We start from the raw sequence: 25156 nt of genomic DNA on the forward strand, positions 1-25156 counted from the left end.
GATTCCATTCAAAGTAGGCACATCTCAATATTTCTTTCAACACAAGATCTTTAACAACAAGTATAAAAACATTAAGTTCGGCTGGGCCAAACTTTTAATACCCTCCACCTTAGGGTAAAGGAAAAATTAGAGCCCATTTATACCCACAAATACCAATTTTTAGACATATCCATGGGAAAATGTGCCAAAAATCATCAAAATACCGAATATCTGAAATACGGCTATATGGGGCTATACAAAAACGTGGACCTAAACAAAGGAGCTAGAACGCCAAAGGAGCAAGAACCCATTAGGATCCACAAATACCAATGTTTAGACAAATCGGCGAAGAAATGTGGCAAAAACCATCAAAATTCCGAATATCGGGAGGTACCGTTATATGGGGGGTATACCAAATCGTGGACCTATATATGCAATGTTTCGCCACATGAACTGGAACCCATTATGACCTATAACTACCAATTTTCAGATAAATCCTTGAAAAAATGAGGCAAAAACCATCAAAATGGTAGAGATCGAACCATTCCTTCTGGTATCTCTCCCACCATTAATATTCCAAAAAGTGCAAGAACTTACACCGCAACAGAAAGACAATAGATTCAAAAGAGCTAAAGAGTTGCTTTGCTTGGCCGAAAGTGGTGAACTGTCGAATTTGGTTTTCTCCGATGGGAAAACATTCGTTGCCGTTGTCCAGCAGTTTGTAAACAAACAAACTGATCGTGTTTACTTGCCAAAGAGGTCAGCTGAAAATGTGCACCTTCGCCACCAGAACTCAAGCGCCGGCCATGGTGATGGTGTGAGCCGCCATAACAGGCGATGGTCGTTCTCCGCTTGTATTTATTGACCTTGGCGTCAATATAAATGCCGAATATTATCGCGAAAATATTCTGGAGGGTGTATTAAAGCCTTGGGCACGCAAACATTTTGGCCTCAGACCTTGAACATTCCAACAGGACTCAGCACGCGCCACCCAAGAATGGTTACAAAATGAGGTACCTCGCTTCATTTCCAGCGCACAATGGCCACCAAAATCTCGGGATACCAATCCGTTGGACTATTGTGTCTGGAGAGATTTTGGAAAGCAAGGTTGGCACTAAAAATATACCAAAGTGTCGATCAGCTCAAGCAAGCGCTTCGACGGGAATGGGCCAAAATACCGCAGAGCAACATTCGGGCAGCGTGTGACTGTTTCAGTGGCCATTTGTAGGCCATAATTCGTGCCAAAGATGGCCAATTTGAACAAATCTAAACTTATTCTAAAATTTGATGCTATTTTTGAGGGTATAAAACCTCCACCATACCATGGAGGGTATATTAACTTTGTCATTCCGTTTGTAACTCCTCGAAATACTCATGTCAGACCCAACAAAGTATAAGTCTTGATCAGCGTAAAATTCTAAGTCGATTTAGCCATGTCCGTCTGTCTGTCCGTCTGTTTGTTGTAATCACGCTATCTTTCGAACGAATTGAGATAGAAGGCTAAAATTTTGCACACATGTTTATTTTTCCAGTAGCAGGTTAAGTTCGTAAATGGGCCATGTAGGTCCATGTTTTCATATAGCCCCCATATAACGGTGCCTCCGGTTATTCCATATTTTGATGATTTTGGCGACATTATTCACCGGAATTGTTTCAAATTTGGTATTTGAAGTTTGTAATGGAAGCTACAGTCTGTGACAGAAAAATGTCTATACAGGTCCAGGTCTTCGTATAGCCCTCATATAACTGTACCTCCCGATATTCGGTATTTTGATGATTTTAGCTACATTATTCACCGGAATTGTTTCAAACTTGGTATTTGAAGTTCTTAATGGATACTACAGCCTATGTCAGAAAATTGTCTGTGCAGGTCCACGTCTTCGTATAGCTACGATAGAACGGCACCTCCCTATGTACGGTAATTGGATTATTTTAGCTACATTATTCACCGGAATTGTTTCAAATTTGGTATTTGAAGTTCGTAATGGAAGCTACAGTCTGTGACAGAAAAATGTCTATACAGGTCCAGGTCTTCGTATAGCCCTCATATAACGGTACCTCCCGATATTCGGTATTTTGACGATTTTAGGTACAATACTCACCGAAATTGTTAGAGATGTCGTATTTCGAGTTCGTAATGGATGCTATAGCTTGTGGCAGAAAATTGTCCATGCAGGTCCAGGTCTTCGTATAGCTCCGATATAACGGTACCTCCCTATATACGGTATTTGAATGATTTTAGCTACATTATTCACCGTTTATTTCAAGTTTCGAATTTGACTATGGTAATGGCTTATGACAAACAAAGCCTATGTAGGTTCACGTCGTAGAGACCCCAATATAACGGCTGTATTTGGTATTTTTAAGACTTTAACAGAAATTTTAACGGATTTTATTTTTTTGAAAATTTCCAAATTCGTTCCAAATGGTGGAGGGTATTTAAAGTTCGACCCGGCCGAATTTACTGCTTTTTACTTGTTCTACCATGAGTTAGTTATACACTCCATGTAAATCAAAAGAGATGTTTCAACTAGTTTATCGTTGGACTAGTTTATCGTTCACACTGCTGGCTGGCGAGGAATCGTTTCACTGCTCGTAGTTTGTCTTCAATCGATAAATAATTTGATAAAAGTACTACTCGCTCGCTCACCTCTATGAAACCCTAAAACTCGCTTACAATGAAGCTTGTTTCCACATTCTAGTCCTACTTGTCACACGTCCATCGTTGTCGGTTGAACAACTGCCTAAATTGTAACAGTACAGAGCAAGCATTTTAATCAACGATTGTAGACAATTGACGTGCCCCACGGTTTTATTTTATTGTAGTCTAGTCTTGTTCAGGCATATGTTTATAATTCCCACGATTGTATCTATTTTATTATTTATTGGTTTTTAGTACATTTATCTTAAACTTGGCAATGTATGTTTAACTTAAAGAGTTTTTTACCTTTAAAGCCTTTTTTATTTAGGAAAACCTCTTCAAATAATGTCAGAGTTGTTATTCGGCTGCATGTCTGTATCTACTGTTGTTATTGTTAATTTTGTCGACAGGTTTTGTTGTTTGCGATGAGAATTTAGTTATACCGTAACTGTTGTCGATAACAGACGTTAAAGTGCGGTCGGTGTCAATGAGAGAGAGAGAGAGAGAGAGAGAGAGAATAACTGTCAAAAGAGAACATTGTTGAGAGGCATAGAAATAGGAATTTTGTAAAGAACACAAAGTGAAGAGGTAAGGAATATTAAAAATCGTATTCCACAAATATTAATAAAATGTCTGATTTTAACAGATGTCTGTCAAAAGAAGTCGAGCTTCAGCCAAACAAATCCAGTATTTGGTTGATTTCATGGCGCACAATAAAACATTTGCCAGCGGAAAATTTGCGATATTGCATGGCAAACATGCGAGCAATAAGAAATGGAACGAATTGGCCACGGCACTCAATGGTCTGGGAGGGGCAAAGAAATCGGTAGCCCGATGGCATATAGTAAGTTTGTTTGGTTATATATATATATATATATATACAGGGTGAGATAAAAAACTGCAGCAACGTCAAACGCCATAATTTTTATATTTTTATACCCTCCACCATTCTATGGAGGTTATATTTTAACTTTGTCATTCCGTTTGTAACTCCTCGAAGTATTCATAATATGCCCTACAAAGTACATATATTCTGGATCAGCTTAAAATTCCAAGACGATCAGACGAACATCGGTCTGTCCGCCTGTCGGTCTGTTGTAGTCACGCTATCTTTCGAACGAATTGAGATAGAAGGCAAAAATTTTGTATACAATCATAGTTTAGCAGTAGGCAGGCTAAGTTCGTTAATGGGCCATGTGGGTCGTATAGCCCCCATATAACGGTACATCCCGATATACGGTATTTGGATGATTTCAGCAACATTATTCACTGGAATCGTTTCAAATTTCGTACTGGAAGATCCTAATGGATACTACAACTTATGGCAAAAAAAAATCGTATGCAGGTCCACATCTTCGTATAGCCCCCATATAACGGTACCTCCCGATATTCGGTATTTTCATGATTTTGCCGACATTATTTTCCGGAAATATTTAAAATTACGTATTTGAAGTTCGTAATGGGTACTACAGCCTATGACAAAAATTTTTGTATGCAGGTCCAAGTCTTCGTATAGCCCCCATATAACGGTACCTCCCGATATTCGGTATTTTCATGATTTTGCCGACATTATTTAGCGGAAATATTTAAAATTATATATTTGAAGTTCGTAATGGGTAATACAGCCAATGACAAAAATTTTTGTATGCAGGTCCAAGTCTTCGTATAGCCCCCATATAACGGTACCTCCCAATATTCGGTATTTTCATGATTTCAGCAACATTATTCACCGGAATCGTTTCAAATTTCGTACTGAAAGATCTTAATGGATACTACAACTTATAGGAAAAAAATGCGTATGCAGGTCCACATCTTGGTATAGCCTCCATATAACGGTATTTTCATGATTTTAGCGACATTATTCCCCGGAATCGTTTCAAATTTCGTACAGGAAGATCCTAATGGGTACCACAACTTATGGCAAAAAAAATCTTATGCAGGTCCACATCTCCGTATAGCCTCCATAAGACGGTACCTACCGTTACTCCATATGTTCATGATTTTTGCGACAATATTCACGGTAATTGTAACAAATTTCGTGTTTGAAGTTCGTAATGGGCACTACAGCCTATGAAACAAAATTTCGTATGCAGGTCCACGTCTTTGTATAGTCCCCATACAACGGTTTTCATTTAAGTGGTAGTTTTCGGATTTAATTTTTTTGATATTTTTCAATTTCCTTCGAAATGGTGGAGGGTATGAAACGTGTGACGGTTTCATTTGGATGTTTGAAGGCCATAATTCGTGCCAAAGATGACCAATTCGAACAAATCTAAAATTTGATGCTATTTCCGACATTTTTGCTTTCATTCAATAAAATGTAAAAAAAAACACAAGAACTTATGAAGCCTAGTTCGGCCCGGCCGATTTTTAAAATTTTATTGAATAAAAGCAAAAAATGTCGGAAATAGCATAAAATTTTAGAATAAATTTAGATTAGTTCGAATTGGTCACCTTTGACACAAATTATGGCCTTCAAACGACCAATGAAACCGTCACACGTTGCCCAAATGTTGCTCTGCGGTATTTTGGCCCATTCCCGGCGATGCGCTTACTTGAGGTGATCGACACCTTGGTATTTTTTGGTGCCAACCTTGCTTTCAAAATACTCCAGACACAATCCAGACTAGGTCCAACGGATTGGTATCCGGAGATTTTGGTGACCATTGTAGGCTGGAAATGAAGCGAGCAACCTCATCTTTTAACCATTCTTGGGTGGCGCGTGCCGAGTGCCATGGTGCTGAGTCCTGTTGGAATATCCAAGGTCTGCTGCTAAAATGTTTGCCTGCCCAAGGCTTTAATTCGCCCTCCAGAATATTTTCGCGCTAATATGCGGCATTTATTCTGATGCCACAGTCGATTAGTACGAGCGCAGAGCGACCATCGGCTGTTATGGCGGCCCACACAATCACCATGGCTGGCGCTTAAGTTCGGGTGGCCAACCGAAGGTGCACATTTTCAGCTGATCTCAATGGCAAGTAAACACGATCATTTTGTTTGTTTACAAACTGCTGGACAACGTATGTTTTCTCATTGGAGCGGAGAAAACCAAATTCGGCAGTTCACCACTTTCGGCCAAGCGAAGTAACTCTTTAGCTCTTTTGAGTCTATTTTCTTTCTGTCTGTTGCGGTGTAAGTTTTTGCACTTCTTGGAATTTTAATGGCTCTTACAGCGATCTCATTTTTCAATATTTGCCGAATGGAATATTGCGATATGTTCAGCTCACGAGCCATTTTCGGCCACTGCCACGCGGGTTTTCGTTTCAAGTCGCTTCTTTACTTTTCGAACCATTTCTGTTGATGTTGCTTCTCCGTCTTCTGTCCACTTCCTTGACTTCACGGTAACGAGCGATGGTACGAGACACAAAATATTTATCCACATTTAAATGCTGGAAAATAATAATAAAAAGAAATAGCCACTTGTGGGTTTATAGCCAAATATAAAGAAATCACACCATCGCTTGAATTCCATCCCGAATAACTTTTTTCCGGGAAAATTCTCACCAAAATGCTTTTGTACGCTTGTAAACAATATAATGAGCTGTCACTGGAATAATTTTAATAGCTGTCGGATGAGTGGCTTAGACATGACAACAGTCTGAAATTGGTTGCAGTTTTCTCATCTCAACCTGTATTACATATACATTTTTTTTAAAGGTATGGAGAGATCTGAAAAGTCGTATCAGCCAGAAATACAGAGAGAAAAAACGTGAACAGGCTTTAACAGGGAACAGAACATTAACCGATGATCTCATGACAGATGTAGAGCTGAGAGTTGTGAAAATTTTGGGTAATTCTTGTATGGAAGACGATAACTTAGTACAGGAAAATGTGGTGGTGAAAGAGGTAAGCTAGCGTCATTAGCTTGAAAAAAAATTCAAATTATACATATATATATATATTTACACAGGAACCGCAACTACAATATATAGTAAACGAAATCCCACAGAGTCCAAGTACACCAATAGAGCAAGACCCTAGAGAAACTAGAAGGAGCGAGGATAAAGAAGAAGTGCTATCGAAAATTTTGGATATTGTAAATAAACAGGCTGAATCGTTAAAGGTAAGGAGGATTTGGTCCAATTGCTATAAGTTCTCTCAAATTATCTCCCTCTCTCTCTTTTCTAGAACTTGACCGAGTGCAACGCAACTAATGCTGAGAGCATTAAAATGATGGCTCAAGCTGTGCAAACGATGGGAGAGGGTTTCAAAGCCACTGCTGAATCCTTGAATAACATATCTAAGGCTCTTAATAATATGTATAAATTTAATTAATAATATTTAAGTTGAGTTTATCTTTACTATTCTTCAATAAATAGATTTTAAGAACAATTGTTATTTCTTCATTTTATAAAAATTATAATAAAAAATAATAAAATTATAAATTCCATATGTAACAAGTAAAAAAAGCAGTGAGTTCGGCCGGGCCGAACTTTGAATTTCCTCCACCATTTGGAACGAATTTGGAAATTTTCAAAAAAAAAAAAAATAAAATAAAATAAAAAATCAGTTGAAAATTCTGTTGAAATCCTATAAACGCCGAAAATAGCCATTATATTGGGGTCTTTACGAAGACGTGGACCTGCATAGGTATATTTTGTCATAAGCCATTACAATATTCAAATGAAAAAAATCCTGTGCATAATGTAGCTCAAAATCATCAAAATATACAGGGAGGTACCGATATATCGGGGCTATACGAAGACCTGGATCTGCATAGACAAAGGCTGTAGAACCTAGTAGGAACTTCAAATATGAAATTTCAAACAATTTCGATGAATATTATGCCTAAAATCGTCAAAATACCAAATATGGGGAGGTACTGATATATGGGGCCTATACGAAGACTTGGACCTGCTCAGACAATTTTCTGGCAAAGGCTGTAGCACCTATTAGGAACTTTAAATACGAAATTTCAAATAATTTTGGTAAATAATGTCCATAAAATCGTCAAAATACCGAATATAGGGAGGTACTGATATATGGGACCTATATGAAGACCTGGACCTGTATAGACAATTTTCTGTCACAGCTGTAGTACCTATTAGGAACTTCAAATACGAAATTTGAAACAATTTCGGTGAATATTGTACCTAAAATCGTCAAAATACGGAATATAGGGAGGTACTGATGTATGGGGCCTATACGATGACATGGACCAGCATAGACAATTTTCTGGCACAGGCTGTAGCACCTATTAGGAACTTTAAATACGAAATTTCAAATAATTTCGGTAAATAATGTCCATAAAATCGTCAAAATACCGAATATATGGAGGTACTGATATATGGGACCTATACGAAGACCGGGACCTGCATAGACAATTTTCTGTCATAGGCTGTAGCACCTATTAGGAACTTCAAATACGAAATTTAAAACAATTTCGGTGAATTTTGTACCTAAAATCGTCAAAATACCGAATATAGGGAGGTACTGATGTATGGGGCCTATACGAAGACGTGGACCTGCATAGACAATTTTCTGTCATAGGCTGTAGTGCCTATTAGGAACTTCAAATACGAAATTTCAAACAATTCCGGTAAATATTGTACCTAAAATCGTCAAAATACCGAATATAGGGCGGTACTGATATATGGGGCCTATACGAAGAACTGGACCTGCATAGACAATTTTCTGTCATAGACTGTAGTTCCCATTACGAACTCTAAATACGAAATTTGGAACAACTCCGGTGAATAATGTCACTAAAATCAGCAAAATACCGAATATAGGGAGGTACTGATATATGGGACCTATACGAAGACCTGGACCTGTACTTATTAGGAACTTCGAATACGAAATTTCAAACAATTCCGGTGAATATTGTTCCTAAAATCGTCAAAATACCTAATATAGGGAGGTACCATAATATGGGGCTTATGCGAAGACTTGGACCTGCATAAACAATTTTCTGTCACAGGCTGTAGCACCTATTAGGAACTTCAAATATGAAATTTGAAACAACTCCGGAGAATAATGTCGCTAAAATCGTCCAAATATCGAATATCGGAGGGTACCGTTGTAAGGGGGCTATACGAAGACGTGGGTCAGCATACACAATTTTTTTGTCGTAGTACCCATTACGAATTCTAAATACGAAATTTGAAAAACCCTCGGTGAATAATAATCCCAAAATCATCAAAATACCGAATATCGGGGGGTACAGTTGTATATGGGCTATACGATATCGTGAACCTATAGATATTTCTATCCGTGGGGTAAAGTGCAAGTACAATTCCATTAAAAAATGTAGCTAAAATCATCAAAATACCGAATATATGGAGGTGCCGTTATGTAGGGGGATATACGATATCGTGGACCTATATAGGCAATACTATTCCAAGGGGGTAAAGTACTCAGAAGGAGCTCCTTGTGTGGATTTTAAGACAATTTCATTGAACAATTAGGCTACAATCATAAAAAGACAGATTATCGGGGAATACCGTTATATGGTACCGGACGGTCGGACAGTTCTAAATCGTCTTAGAATTTCAAGCTGATCATGAAAATTACGCTGTTATGTCTAAAATTATTATTTCGATGAGTTACAAACGAAATAACGAACTTAATATACCCTCCATACTACAGGGTGAGATGAAAAAACTGAAACCAACTTCAGACTGCTGTCATTTCTAAGCCATTCGTCCGACAACTGTAAAAATTATTCCAGTGACAGCTCATTATATTGTTTACAAGCGTACAAAAGTATTTTGGTGAGAATTTTCCAGAAAAAAGTTATTCGCCATGGAATTCAAGCGTGAAAGTGTGATTTCATTATATTTGGCTGGGAAACCACAAGTGGCTATCGGTAGAGCACTCCAGTATTTAAATGTGAATAAATCTTTTGCGTGTCGTACCATCGCTCGTTACCGTGGCATCAGCAGAAATGGTTCGAAAAGTAAAGAAGCGACTTGATCGAAACCCGCGTCGCAATCGCAGGCTGAATAATGGCTCTTGAGCCGAACACATCGCAATATTCCATTTGGCAAATATTGAAAAATGAGCCCGTGGTAAAGCCATTGTAATTCCAAAAAGTGCAAGAATTTACACCGCAACAGAAAGAAAATAGACTCAAAAGAGCTAAATAATTGCTTCGCTTGGCCGAAAGTGGTGAACAGCCGAATTTGGTTTTCTCCGATGAGAAAACATTCGTTGTCGTTGTCCAGCAGTTTGTAAACAAACAAAATTATACTGTTTAATTGCCAAAGAGGTCAGCTGAAAATGTGCACCTTCGGTTGGCCACCAGAACTCAAGCGCCGGCTATGGTGATGGTGTGGGCCGCCATAACAGCCGATGGTCGATCTCCGCTCGTATTAATCGACCGTGGCATCAGAAGAATAAATGCTGAATATTATCGCGAAAATTTTCTGGAGGATGTATTAAAGCCTTGGGTTTGCAAACATTTTGGCCGCAGACCTTGGACATTCCAACAGGACTCAGCACCATCGCACCCAGCAGGCGCCACCCAAGAATGGTTACAAAATGAGGTTCCTCGTTTCATTTCGAGCGCACAATGGCCACCAAAATCTCCTGATACCAATCCGTTGGACTATTGTGTCGGGAGTATTTTGGGTTGGCACTAAAAAATACCAAAGTGTCGATCACCTCAAGCAAGCGCTTCGCCAGGAATGGGACAAAATACCGCAGAGCAACATTCGGGCAGCGTGTGACGGTTTCATTGGCCGTTTGAAGGCCATAATTCGTACCAAAGGTGACCAATTCGAACAAATCTAAACTTATTCTGAAATTTGATGCTATTTCCGACATGTTTTGCTTTCATTCAATAAAATTTAAAAAAAAAAATAGAAATAATGGCATTTGACTTTGTAGCAGTTTTTTTTATCTCACCCTGTATGGGGTCTATACAAAGACCTGGACCTGCATAGACAATTTTCTGTCATAGACATTACGAGCTCTAAATACGAAATTTTAAACAACTCCGGTGAATAATGTCGCTAAAATCATCAAGATACCGAATACAGGGAGGTACTGATGCATGAGGCCTGGATCATAGAAAATTTGGGGGCTATACGATATCGTCGACCTATATAGACATTTCTCTTCAGGGGTAAAACGCTTAGAAATAACTTCTAGTATTTATTTTTAGAAAATTCCATTGGAAGATGTAGCTAAAATTATCAAAATACCGAATATAGTACCTTTATGTGGGGGATATACGATATCGTGGACCGATATAGTCCATCTTCAAACTTGATCTGCCTGCAGACAAAAGACAGTTCTGTGCAAAATTGTAGCTTCCCATCTTTATTCGTTTTGACTCTAGCGTGATTACAACAGACGGACGGACGGACAGGGCAGTAATCGTCTTAGAATTCTACGCTGATCAAGAATAGATATACTTTGTTGGGTCCAAAATTATTATTTCGATGAGTTACAAACGGAATGACGAACTTAATATACTCTCCTATGTGTGGTGGAGGGTATAAATAGAGGTATTTTTAAAGACCTTTCAAATCAAATCTAAAAACCTGGATTAAAAAAAAATTCAAGCCGTTTTTAAATTATTGGATTTACCTACGTCCATTATTTTAGTTTATTTTAAAATTTAAAATTTATTTTTAAAAATTATAAATACATAGTCAAAATTCTCAATTTTTGTTTTCTCCTCCCCGTTTCCATTTTCACTTCCGATTTCTGAACTATTAATAAACCATTAAAAACAGTAATAAATCATAAAACAAAAAACAAGAAGTAGAAACTCTTCAAGCCGACTATAAATAAACCCACATTTTCAATTTAAAATTTTTAAATGCTAACGGACATCCCGACAAATTAGGAATGCACAACGCATTCACACATTTCACGAACGAAACATCAATGTCCTCTCCTTACATCCTCAACGAATATCGGAAGACGACGACGGATGGACGTGTGGATGGCTGGCTGAATGGAGGTAACAACTACAACAATAAAAAAATATATGTTCATAAATTTTACAGAATATAATTATCCACATAACTTTGCTATTGTTGTTGCTTGGTGCTTGACATTGATTAAAAATTCTCAAAACGTACAATAAGCATATAAAAATAAAATACACACGACTCGGACGACGAAATTTAAAAAGGCATTCAACGGCCGTTTTGTGGATATTATTCAAAATCTAAAAAAAATAAATAAAACATTGAAAACCATGCCAAGAAGGAAGACCTTAAAAGGCAATAACATAATCCCAAATGCAATACCAAAAAAAAACACAACTTTAAATCGAAAGAGAGACGCAAAGCATTTCCTTTAAGAGCAACTTTTTTGATGGAGAGAGAGAGTGAGAGAGAGCGAACTATTTCGTTGAATGACCTTTTGGGTGGTGGTCTTAGCAACAACAACACCACATAGTTTGACTTGGATGGGTGCCCGATAATCCCCCTCCGAAAACGTTGATTGTTTATTCATAATGCCGGCCGGCCGGCCGGCATTTTATTCCTCCATTTAGTCACTTGGCTTCATCGTCGCATCGCCGCCAACAAAGAAGAACTATTGACAAATTGTCTGACAATAGTTGAGAAAAAAAAAAACCTATGAAAGAAAATACAAGCAATTAAGTCGTAGTCTCCATGGGAGGAGGATGAATTTAAAGTACAATGGTTAAAGAGGCGCATTGTTGAGGATTTTTAAGGGCATTTTTCAGGGACACAAAAATAACTATTGAAATGAAGATTTTTTAAGCAAACTTTTTGGGGACCTTATGAACTCTGGAACCTATAATATTAAATTTTTTTTTAAAAATCCATTTATATGGATCCTTGAAAAATATTCATTAAAAATCCACAATTATGGATGTTAGAAAAATAGTTTTTTTTTAAATTATGAGGACCCGTAGAGTCCTTCTAAAAAATCTTAGAAAATCTATGTTTGTGGCTCTATGGTGTCTTAAAAATATTCCTTACAAAAATCACGTCTATGGATCAATGGGTCATGGAAAAATAATTTTCAAAAAAACCACGTTTATGGTTCTGGATCTTGGAAAAAAAAATACTTTAAAAAATCCACATTTAAGACCTTAGGTTTTGGCAAAAATATTTGGAAAAAAATCTCTATAAAATCCACGTTTAAGACACAGGTTTTGAAAAAGATATTAAAAAAATCTTTAAAAAATCCACGTAAGACCCTGTGTCTTGGAAAAATATTAAAAAAAAAGTTAAAAAATCCACGTTAAGGACCCTGGTCTTGGGAAAAATATTTGAAAAAAATCTTAAAAAATCCACCTTAAAGACCCTGGGTCTTGGGAAAAATCTTTAAAAAGTCCACATTCAGGACCCTGGGTCTTGGAAAAAATCCACGTTTAGGACCCTGGGTCTTGGAAAAAATCCACGTTTGGGACCCTGGGTCTTGGGAAAATCATTTGAAAAAAATCTTTAAAAAGTCCACGTTTAGGACCCTGGGTCTTGGAAAAAATCCACGTTTAGGATCCTGGGTCTTGGGAAATCATTTGAAAAAAATCTTTAAAAAATCCATGTTTATGGTCCCGGAAATATATATTTTTTTAAAAAAATATTTTAAAAAAATCCACGTTTATGGTCCCGGATATATATATGTATTTTTTCAAAAATACTTTTAAAAAATCCACGTTTATGGTCTCGGAAATATATTTTTTTTCAAAAATATTTTTTTAAAAAAATACACGTTTATGGTCCCGGAAATATATATATATTTTTAAAACATTTTTAAAAAATCCACGTTCATGGTCTTGGAAATATATTTTTTTTTCAAAAATATTTTAAAAAAATCCACGTTTATGGTCCCGGAAATATATATATTTTATAAAATATTTTAAAAAAATCCACGTTTATGGTCCCGGAAATATATATATTTTATAAAATATTTTAAAAAAATCCACGTTTATGGTCCCGGAAATATATATATTTTATAAAATATTTTAAAAAAATCCACGTTTATGGTCCCGGAAATATATTTTTTTCAAAAATATTTTATTTTAAAAATACACGTTTATGGTCCCGGAAATATATATAATTTTTTAAAATATTTTTAAAAAATCCACGTTTATGGTCCCGGAAATATATATATTTTATAAAATATTTTAAAAAAATCCACGTTTATGGTCCCGGAAATATATATATTTATAAAATATTTTAAAAAAATCCACGTTTATGGTCCCGGAAATATATTTTTTTCAAAAATATTTTATTTTAAAAATACACGTTTATGGTCCCGGAAATATATATAATTTTTTAAAATATTTTTAAAAAATCCACGTTTATGTTCCCGGAAATATATATTTTTTTTCAAAAATATTTTAAAAAAATCCACGTTTATGGTCCCGGAAATATATATTTTTTTAAAATATTTTAAAAAAAATCCACGTTTACGGTCTCGGATATATATTTTTTTTTCAAAAATATTTTAAAAAATCCACGTTTATGGTCCCGGAGATATATATATATATTTTATAAAATATTTTAAAAAAATCCACGTTTATGGTCTCGGAAACATATTTTTTTTAAAAAAAATATCATGGCCTTAAGTCCAGGAATATAGTTAAAAAAAATATTTTTTTAAAAAATCCACGTTTATGGCCTTCGGTCTCGGAAATATATATTTTTTTAATATTTTTAGAAATTCCACGTTTTTCGGAAATATTTTTTAAAAACAATATTTTTTTAAAAAATTTACGCTTTTGGCCTTGGGTCTCGGAAATTTATTTAAAAAAATATTATTTAAAAGATCCACGTTTCTCTGGGTACTGGAAAAATATTATTTAAAAACAAATCCACGTTTCTCTGGATCTTGAAGAACTATTCTTCAAAAAAAATCACGTTTGTGGTTCTATGGGTCTTGGAAAAAAATTAAATCCACTTTTATGGCTCTATGGGACAATGAAAAACATTTTTTAAAAAATCCACTTCTGTGTTCCTATGAAAAAAATGCAATAATAGGTACTACCTTCTATAACAGAAAATTTCCTATACAGGTCCACATCTTCGCATATGTCCCTTATAACTGTACCTCCCAAAATTCGGTATTTTGATGATATTAGCCACATTTTTCAACAAAATTATCTCAATCTTGGTATTTGCACCACCTTCTCTGGCAGATAATTGGCTGTAGGGATCCTTGGTTTATCGAAGGCCCCATATAACTGTACCTGCAGATATTTGGTCTTTTGATGATTTGTGTCACACTTTTTATCAGAATTATTTCAAAATTGTTATTTGGTTTGTAATTGGTACTATCTTCTATGATAAAAAAAATTCTTATACAGGTCCACGTCTTCCTATAATTCCCATAAAACTGTACATCCCTGTATTCTATATTTTGACGATTTTAGCAACACATTTCACCAGAATTATTTCAAATTCAAAATTAGAGTTCGTAAGGGGTATTACAGCCTATAGCTGAAATTTGCCTATGCAGGTCCACGTCTTCGTATAGCTTCCATATAATGATACCTCGAAATATTCGACATTTTGATCATTTTAGGGGCATTATTCATCAGAATTGTTTAGAATATCATATTTGAAGTTCGGAAATAGTGCTACAGCCTATGACAAAGAATTAGTAATAAAGGATCACGTCTTCGAATAAGCTCCATATAAGGGATTTCATTTGACAGGTATTTCTCTGTGGATCTGTTTTTTTTCTTTTTGATATTTCTTTGTTCCTACGAAATGATGGAGGTACGAACCTGTCGAACTTATAGTACGTTTACGCTGTAAAGGATTTAGAAAACCCAGTCGGTTTAAATTGTCAATTCCATTGCATATACCTCAAATAAATCTTCATGACGAAGGTTAACCCGGAAAAATGCTCTAACGTAAACATGCCTTTAGATGATTATTTTTACTTTTTTACATTTTGCAAGTTCCTTCTAAATGGTGGAGGGTATTAAAAGATAGGCACGACCAAATTTAGCTGTTTTTTTTTAATTCCCTCCACCAAACATAGTATGGAGGGTATATTAAGTTCGTCATTACGTTTGTAACTAATCATTTAAGACCCAACAAAGTATATATATTCTTGATCAGCGTAAAATTCTAAGACGATTTAGCCCTGTCCGTCCGTCTGTTGTAATACGCTACAGTCAAAACGAATTAAGATAGGAAGCTAGAATTTTGCACAGATCTCTCTTTTGTCTGCAGACAGGTCAAGATGGGCTATATCGGTCCACGATATCGTATAGCCCCCATATAATGGAACCACCCGGTATTCGGTATTTTCATGATTTTAGCCACATTTTTTAATCTAATTGTCTGAAATTCCACACTACGATTTCTTTGTGAGTACTTTACCTAAAGATATAGATTTGTCTATATAGGACCACAATATCGCATATCCCCCCATATATCGCCACCTTCCGATATTAGGAATTTTAAAAATTTTAACAGAATTTTTAATGAATTTTATTTTTTGAGAATTTTCTTATTCCTTCCAAATGGTGAAGGGTATTCAAAGTTCGAACTTACTGCTTTTTTTACTTGTTACTTCTTAACTCAACTTTCTTAATCTGCTGGGCTTTTCTAGAATTTTTGAAAATGTTGAGTTTGAAGCTATATTGAAAATAAAAAAGCAAACACTGCTTCAAAAACTGTTTTTAATAAATCCACGTTATGGGGTCCGGGCAAAATTTCTCTACAAAAGGTTACGTTTGTGGGCCCTGAAAAAATATATCCTTAACCAGTAAAGAAAGTCTTAAAGTCGGGCGGAGCCGACTTTATGATACCCTACACCACTTGGCTAATTTAGTAGAGCTCCGCATAGCAATTAAAAGTTTTTATGTTTAGTTTTTATCATACAAGCTATGATTATAATTATAATTTAAAGTCCAAAGGACTAAATATGCCGAAGCATTTGTATCTTTTAAATTCGGGCTTGTATTGCCCATTTGGTGCACAATTAATTTAAAATCGGATAAAGATATATCCAAATCGGAACCGATCTCGATAAAATTTTTCAAAGACATTTCTGAGCTGTATTTGATATATTTCCCTGAATATCGTTGTTACGGAGTGCATATTACGGCTGTGGGTAACAAATATAACAAATCGGATGAACAGTATATATGGGAGCTATAGCTATATCTGAATCGATCTTCACCAAATTTGACGTACTAGCTTCTAGGCTCAATTTGGTAGTAAGTGCCAAATTTCATCCCTTTGGGCAAATATTATATGTTTGGTGCACAATAAAAGGTAAATCGGACGAAGTTATATATAGGAGCTATATCCAAATCTGAACCGATCTCGATAAAATGTGTCAAAGATATTTCTGAGCTGTATTTGATATATTTCCCCAAATATTGCTTTTGCAGAGTGCATATTACGGCTGCGGAGGACAAAAATAACAAATCGGATGAACAATATATATGGGAGCTATAGCTATATCTGAACCGATTTCGATCAAATTTGGCATACATATTTTCAGGCCTAATTTGGTTGTATGTGCAAAATATCATATTATTCGGACTGATATTACACGTTTGGTGCACAATAAGAGGCAAATCGGACGAAGATATATATGGGAGCTATATTTAAATTTTGACCGATTATCTCCAATTTCAATAGGGTTCGTCCTTGGGCCAAACAAATGATTTGTGCAAAATTTCATCTGGATAGGGCAATAAATGCGAACTGTACTTTGTTTACAAAAATACATGGACAGACGGACGGACGGACATGCATAAATCGACTCAGAATGTGATTCAATGCAGATCATCAAAAGGAACTATGGGTCTATCTCGTTTCCTTTTGCTTTTTGCTTTGTTACAAACAAATGCACAAAGACATAATACCCTGACCACCTTGTGGTGTAGGGTATAAAAATCCATATCGGATGGTCTTCGAAAAATGATTCTTAAAAAATCTAATTTTGGAGGTCCTTGTACAAAAATTGTCAAAAAAAAATCTAGTTTTGTAGGTCCTTTAAAAATATACCTTCTTAAATGCAATTTACAATTCAAAATTTTCATTTTTGCTTCAAAATCTTTAATTTTGAATATGTCCTTTAATTCATTTCAATATTGTCGTTTATAAAATTCTTCCTTTTTTGAATAATTTTCATATTTCCAAAGATGTGTTTTCTTTTGGAGAGTGGTAAAAGTTCAAGTTCAAATTTATGTCTTCTTCAGACTTTCAAAGTCTGGGTACATTTTGTTAACGTCTGTCAAATGGTGGTGGTGGCGTCGGCGTATGTGAGAATGTGTGACTCACATGAGGAGAGGAACAAAACAATGCCGGAAGTTATGTTTTTCGGTTATGGTAAATTTTGTTTTTGGGACTCTGACAAACCGAAAAAAAAATACAACTGCACATTGTGTCATTGACAGTGAGGAATGAAGAATAGAGGGAAGAGAATCGAAAAAAAAACAATGTGGGGTGTTGTCACTCTACTCTAGTGGCGGGAACACATGGTGTGGCATGGCCAAATGTCGATGATGAGGGTGGGTGGCGGCGGCGGTGGTGATGACGATAATGCCGGCAAAATGCCACAGATGATGGTGGTTGCCGTTAATATTTGTTTTAGAGGGTAAGGTCCTTTTGCAAATCCTCTGTACATACACATACATATATTTACATTAATATTAGGTATATATTTTTATTTGTGTTTTTATTTACCCTACTTTACTTAGACCTGCTCTTCGGTGCGGGAACGAAGAAAAAAGGTTCTGATTTTTTTTCGTGTGGAAAATTTCGCTTATTTTATGTGTAAATAAGATCCCATGTAGTACATGGGTGAAAGGTCTTGTTTGTCTCCTCTACACACACACACACATACATACATACCCCGCAATGTATGTAAATATGTTCTGCATTTTATGTATTTACACACCCATTTACCAGGCAGCAGCAGGGTGCGGCTTTATGCTTTTCAATGTAAATACAAGGAATGAAATGCAAAAAAGGTTCCCCGGGACTAGGACTTTGGCCTGGCACCCCTAACTCACCCACATGCGTCTCCTATTGCGGGAATACCAAAAAAAAGAGACATTATAGTTTTGTTTTATTTTTATTTTTTTTTTTTTTGGTTTTTGCCGCTGTAGACGAAAAAAAGGTCCTGTGGCGCATGTTTGGTTTATATTCGCCACCAGCAGACATTGGCACGCGCTCTTCAACTCCTCGTTCTCAGACAACAAAACGGACAGACGCATAAAAAGTGAAATTTTTCCAATCCTCAGCCGGCAGACAATGACATTTTTTTTGCCGAGAGACAGAGATGGTGGTGTTTTTAAAACCGTAGAGCCGCTCCCTTAAATCTCATCCATGGCAAAATGATTAAGGGTATGGGGGAACATTCTCAGAGGGTAAGTTGTGCAAATATGTATCACAAAGAAATAACAATTTTGGGAGTGGGCAAATTCCTGGCAACAATAATAAGAGAATACTTGGAGGATTGGAAATTGTCATGCTCTTCTAAATGTGGGACCATCTAATCACAGATTGCGCACATGGTTTTTTTCGCGATAAGATAATCTTTTGGGTAATAAAGAGATAAAATATTAATAAAAGATTGAAAAATAATAATAATGATTAACATTGTTATATTGAAACTATGTATTTATCAGTTATTTAGAAATGCTGTATTCCTGGTCAAAATTCGATAAGCGTTCTGTAACAGACAATTATCCAGAATGTTATCCCTGAGACTCAACTCAACGTCAAAGTTCAACTTTTCGTAATTTATTTTTAGTTTTTATAACCTCCACCATACTTAGTATGGAGGCTATATTATGTTCGTCATTCCGTTTGTAACTCATCGAAATAATAATTTCAGGCCTAGCAGAGTATATATATTCTTGACCGCGTAAAATTCTAAGCCCTGACCGTCTGTTTTAATGACGCTAGAGTCAAAACGAATTAAGATAGGAAGCTTAAAATTTGCACAGATCAGTTTTTCGAATGCCGGCAGGTCAAGTTGGAAGATGAGCTATATCGGCCCATGATATTATATAGCCCCCATATAACGATACCTCCCAATATTCGGTATTTTGATGATTTTAGCTACATTATTTACCGGAATTGTTTCAAATTTGGTACTTATAGTTCGTAATGGGTATTACAGCCTGTGACCAAAAATTGCGTACGCAGGTCAATGTCTTCTTCATATAGCCCCCATATAACGATACCTCCCAATATTCGGTATTTTGACGATTTTAGCTACATTATTTATCGGAATTGTTTCAAATTTGGTACTTATAGTTCGTAAAGGGTAATTACAGCCTGTGACAAAAAAATTGCGTATGCAGGTCAATGTATTCATATAGCCCCCATATAACGATACTTCCCAATATTCGGTATTTTTAAAATTTTAACGACATTATTCTGCAGAATTGTTTTAAATTTCGTATTTGAAGTTCGAAATGGATACTACAGCCATTGACAGAAAATTGTCTGTGCAGGTCTACGCCATCGACCCATTTAACGGCACCTCCAGATATTCAGTATTTTGATGATTTTAGGGACATTATTCATCAGAATTGTTATAAATTTCGTATTTGAAGTTCGCAATGGATACCACAGTCTATGACAGAAAATTGTCTGTGCAAGCCCATGTCTTCGTATATGCCCCATATAGCGATACCTCCCAATATTCGGTATTTTGTCAATTTTAGGGACGTTATTCACCGGAATTGTTTCAAATTTGGTATTTGAAGTTCGTAATGGATGCTACAGCCTGCGACCAAAAATTTCGTATGCAGGTCAATGTCTTAATATAGCCCCCATATAACGATACCTCCCAATATTCTGTATATTGTTAATTTTAGGGACATTATTCACCGGAATTGTTTCACATTTGGTATTTGAAGTTCGTAATGGATGCTACAGCCTGTGACAAAAAATTGTGTATGCAGGTCAATGTCAGCCCCCATATAACGATACCTCCCAATATTCCGTATTTTTATAATTTTAACGACATTATTCACCGGAATTGTTTCAAATTTGGTATTTGAAGTTCGTAATAGGTATTACAACCTGTGACAGAAAATTGCGTTTCCAGGTTCATGTCTTCGTATAGCCCCCATATAACGGTACCTCCCGATATTCGGTATTTAGATAATTTTAGGGACATTATTAACCAGAATTATTGATATTTGAAGTTCGTAATGGATACTACAGCCTGTGACAAAAAATTGCGTATGCAGGCCCATGTCTTCGTATAGGCAACTTATAACGAGACCTCCCGAATTTGTAGCGAGATTATTATTTACCGGAATTGTTTCAAATTTTGTATTTGAAGTTCATAATGGAAACTACAGCCTACGACAGAAAATTGACTGTGCAGATCTACGTCTTCGAATAGCCCCCATGTAACGGCACCTCCAGATATTCAGAATTTTGATGATTTTAGGGGCATTATTCACCAGAATTGTTTTAAATTTCGTATTTGAAGTTCGTAATGGATACTACAGCATACGACAGAGAATTGCGTATGCAGGGCCACGGCCTCGTATAGCCTCCATATAACGGCATCTCCCGATATTCGGTATTTTGATGATTTTAGCGACATTAATCACCGGAATTGTTTCAAATTTCGTATTTGAAGTTCGTAATAGATGCTACAGCCTATAACAGAAAAGTGTCTGTGCCTGTCTACGTTTTGGTATAGCCCCCCTATAATATATATATTTATATATATTTTTATTAACCCAAGGTTTGATGTGAAGATAAAATATATCGATCCACTCCTTCCGGCACCTCCCCTACAAAGGGTCATATATGAGTATCCATCAAAGCTCAAAAAACACGAAATTAACATCCGATTCCATTCAGACTTGGTACATCTCAATTATTTCCATCAACATAAGATCTGTTATACAGATGGTAGAGATTGGACCATTCCTTCTGGTACCTCCCCACAAAGGGTCAAAGTTATGAATAACCGAAACAATCATAAAATCCGAAATAAGCATCTGGTTCTCTTGATATTTCACACATCCCATTATTTCTACTGACACAAACTCTGCTGTAAAGATGCAGTATATCGGTAGACTCTTTCCGGTAGCTCCCCCACAAAGGGTCAACATTTTGAATATTTTTGAAGTTCATAAAACGCGAAATTCGGTCAGGCTTCGTACATCTCAAAATTTCCATCAAAACAAGATATGTTATAAAGATGGTAGAGATCGGACCATTTCTTCTCGCACCTCCCACATAAGGTTCAAGATTTTGAAAAAAAAAAAAAAACGCTCAAAGGCAGCTAAATAAGCATCCATCTCTCTCTCTAAAATCGAGGTATGTTCTGTCATCAGAGGTCATTTGCTGCCGACCTGCTTCTGCATACACTCTCTGGTCATTAAAACTGCCAGCACTGGTTAGGTTAGGTTAGGTTAAAGGAAGTTTAGTTGACTTAAGACACTCGAAGATCTGCTGGTATAACACTGAAATTTATTTAATGGAAAATTAATTAAGTGTTTTTAGGGCCGCTTGGCTATCGATGAATATAGTCACCGTATGTGAATGTGGCCTAGTGACTTGAAGTTCAGCCGTGATGACATATAATCACTGGTTTTGACCACGCCTTCTATGTGCTCCACACACCCTAAAATCGCTGAAAATGCCCAAAAATTGTCTGAGCCATTGGTTTAGTTTTCTGAATCTCAGGACGCACCTGACTGCCTATTTCTCTACAAAAAGACTCAATGGATTTAAGTGAAGTTGGGGGGGTTTCCAATGCATCTTGGATAGCTTTATCAATGCAGCTGTATGATTTTCCTTGCGAATGCGCTCAAAATAAGAGCAAATTTTCTTTACCGCTCTGATCTACATATGTATGATGGGTTGTATGAAGAAGTTCTTGACCACAGAAGTTCTTGAGCCACAACAACGTATCGTCAAAAATTCTATCTATGACCGGGGGGAACTAGATCGCGGGCATATTTGGTCCAAATATCTAATGGTTTGAGGGCTTCCATCACTGTTTCTCTCAGCGTGGATGGGCACAAACCAAAGAACGAATTTCTATTTGCTCCGTAGATGAAATACATTTATCATTTTATTTCGTGCTGTATAACTAAGAGATTTTGTGTCCATCACTCTCTTTCTCTTGTGCGATAAATTATCTGGAAAAGAGATTTTTAGATAATTTTGATTTCTTAAGAAAAACTTTCGCTTAAAATTCAAAAATATGAATATATACCAGTGATATCTTGGTAAATCCTATTCCCTTTTTGCTCTTCTTTTAACCACATGAAATTTGGCAACATGGCATTTTAACTCTCTAGCTAATATTCTCTCATGGGACATGCGTTGACAGTGTTTCAACTACCCTTTGAACTTTTGCCGGTTTACCTTTCACCCTTGCTCTCTCTCTCTCTCTCTTTGTGTATTGCTCTTTTGTCTGGAACAAAACGGGAATATTTCCATACTCTCTCTCTCCTCCGAAAAAGTAGCAATCACATGGAGAGGGAGAAATGGCAATTTATTCCCGAACAATTATTATTTTTTTTTTTCGCCGCACTCTTCCTCATTCTCTGTGCATTTGCCGGCAATTGTGTGTATTGATTGTCGTTGTATTTATTAGGTACATACATACATATGAGTGTGTATATGTGTGAGTGCGAACCATTTTTCCATCCATGTCCTTTTACGGAAGTTTAAAAGGATTCAATGAGTACAATGTGCCCGATGATGTGCTTCTTCTTGCATTGCAGACTTGTCCTATGGGCGGTGGTTTTTTTTTTGTTGGTTGCGATGGGTTGATTTGATTTTGCAGATGCCTGGCCACCCACTTTTTACTATGGCTTAGAAATTTGCACTTGGTAACTAAAAAATCCCGCCGTTTTACAGGGTATTTTCCTTTTTTCTAGACTGTCATACAAATACATACATACACACACACATAGGAATACACACATTCTCATCGACATTGCTAGGATTCCTGTAATCAATGATTGTTTTAATTATTAATTTTTAGATTATGTTTGTCTTTAACCTTCGCTGTTGATTCTATTTCATTTCAATTTTTTTCCCATATCTCCTGCCATAGCCTAATCAGCAATTGAGTTTTCTTTGCCTGGGTAATTCACCTTGATTCGTGTGTGTGTTTTTTTACAACACCATGTCATGATTATGAGTTTTATGAATTTTTATCAGTCACCTGTTCTCTGCTGCGCCCTTTACTCCTGCTCCAGCTACTTTAACAATTTCAACGTGACCAATTATTCGAGCAATATCATTCATGATATGACTGAAATCATATCAGTCAATCGGGCTATTGCGATATTATTAAAAGAAAAGAGGGCTCTTGTCGCCATATCACATGAATTTAATGAACACCAACCACCAGCTCGGCTGACGATGATGACATATTTTTGGGGTTTTAGCTTGGGGCCTATGTCATAAATTATGTATCGGGGTTAATGGTTTGTTTTCGCCTCTTTTGTGTGATAAAGTCGGTTTTTTTTGGGACTTCCAAAAAAAAAAAAAAAAGATTTATAAAAGATTTTCTATAATTCCAATTTTAATTCGCCTGACTTATACGGTGGAGGTTTACTGGGTGTTTGGGGCTTTGGTCAGACATTATGAGAGAAGAACAAGTCATGAGATTCAAATTAAAAAATCCCATAGGCTGTGTAGGCTAGTTCTGATAAAGTCTAAGGATGACTGGAAGGGTGGTGTCATCCTGTGAATGGTCTGGTTATATCTGCAGAGGATTTCTAGGTGGATGGATGTACTGATGCATGTGTGTTCCGCTCTAAATCTCTTATTAATAAAACAAAAGAGGACCGCTGGAATCATCAAAATACCGAATATAGGGAGATACCGTTATATGAGGGCTATACGAAGGCGTAGACCTGCACAGACAAATTTCTGTCATAGGCTGTAGTATCCATTACGAACTTCAAATACGAAATTTGACGCAATTCCGGTGAATAATGTCGCTGAAATCATCAAAATTCCGAATATCGGGGGTACCGTTGTATGGGGGCTATACGAAAACGTGGACCGACACAGACTACTTTCTGTCATAGACTGTAGTACTTATTAGGAAGTTCAAACTCGAAATGTGAAACAATTCCGTTGAATAATATCGCTGAAATCATCACAATACCGAATATCGGAAGTTGTCGTTATATGGTGGCTATACGAAGACCTGGACCTGCATAGACAATTTTCTGCCATAGGCTGTAGTAGCCATTACGAACTTCAAATACTAAATTTGAAACAATTCCGGTGAATAATGTCGCTAAAATCATCAGAAAACCGAATATCGGGAGGTACCGTTATATGGAGTCTATCCCAAAACGTGGACCTACATGACCCATTTTCAATACCAAAAGTCCTGCAGACATAATATATATATTTGAGTAAAATTTAATCAACCTACTTCATTTCGTTCGGAAACTAGAGACGGACGGACATCGCTAAATCGACATAGAATTTTATGCCGATCAAGAATATTTATACTTTGTGGGTCTAAAATATATATTTCGAGTTGTTACAACCGGAATGACAAACTTAATATACCCTCCATACTATTGTGCAGGGTATAAAAATATATATCGGAGCCAAGTTTCGAACATCTCGAAATTTATTCCATTTTGGCTGATATTAGCCATTTGGG

The 25156-nt window shown here is 36.3% G+C and overlaps 1 protein-coding gene across 1 annotated transcript; it reads left to right on the forward strand.

The window, feature by feature from the left end:
• The first annotated feature begins 3042 nt into the window (after window positions 1-3042).
• On the forward strand, window positions 3043-6900 carry LOC101900044 (uncharacterized). The gene is made up of 5 exons (XM_005186546.4): window positions 3043-3208; window positions 3267-3464; window positions 6278-6466; window positions 6531-6683; window positions 6749-6900. Exons 2-5 carry the CDS (start codon window positions 3267-3269, stop codon window positions 6893-6895), a joined length of 687 nt encoding a protein of 228 aa, XP_005186603.1. The 5' UTR covers window positions 3043-3208; the 3' UTR covers window positions 6896-6900.
• The last annotated feature ends 18256 nt before the right edge of the window (window positions 6901-25156 follow it).

Source organism: Musca domestica, unplaced genomic scaffold, assembly GCF_030504385.1.
Source record: "Musca domestica strain aabys unplaced genomic scaffold, Musca_domestica.polishedcontigs.V.1.1 2, whole genome shotgun sequence".
NCBI lineage: Eukaryota > Metazoa > Arthropoda > Insecta > Diptera > Muscidae > Musca > Musca domestica.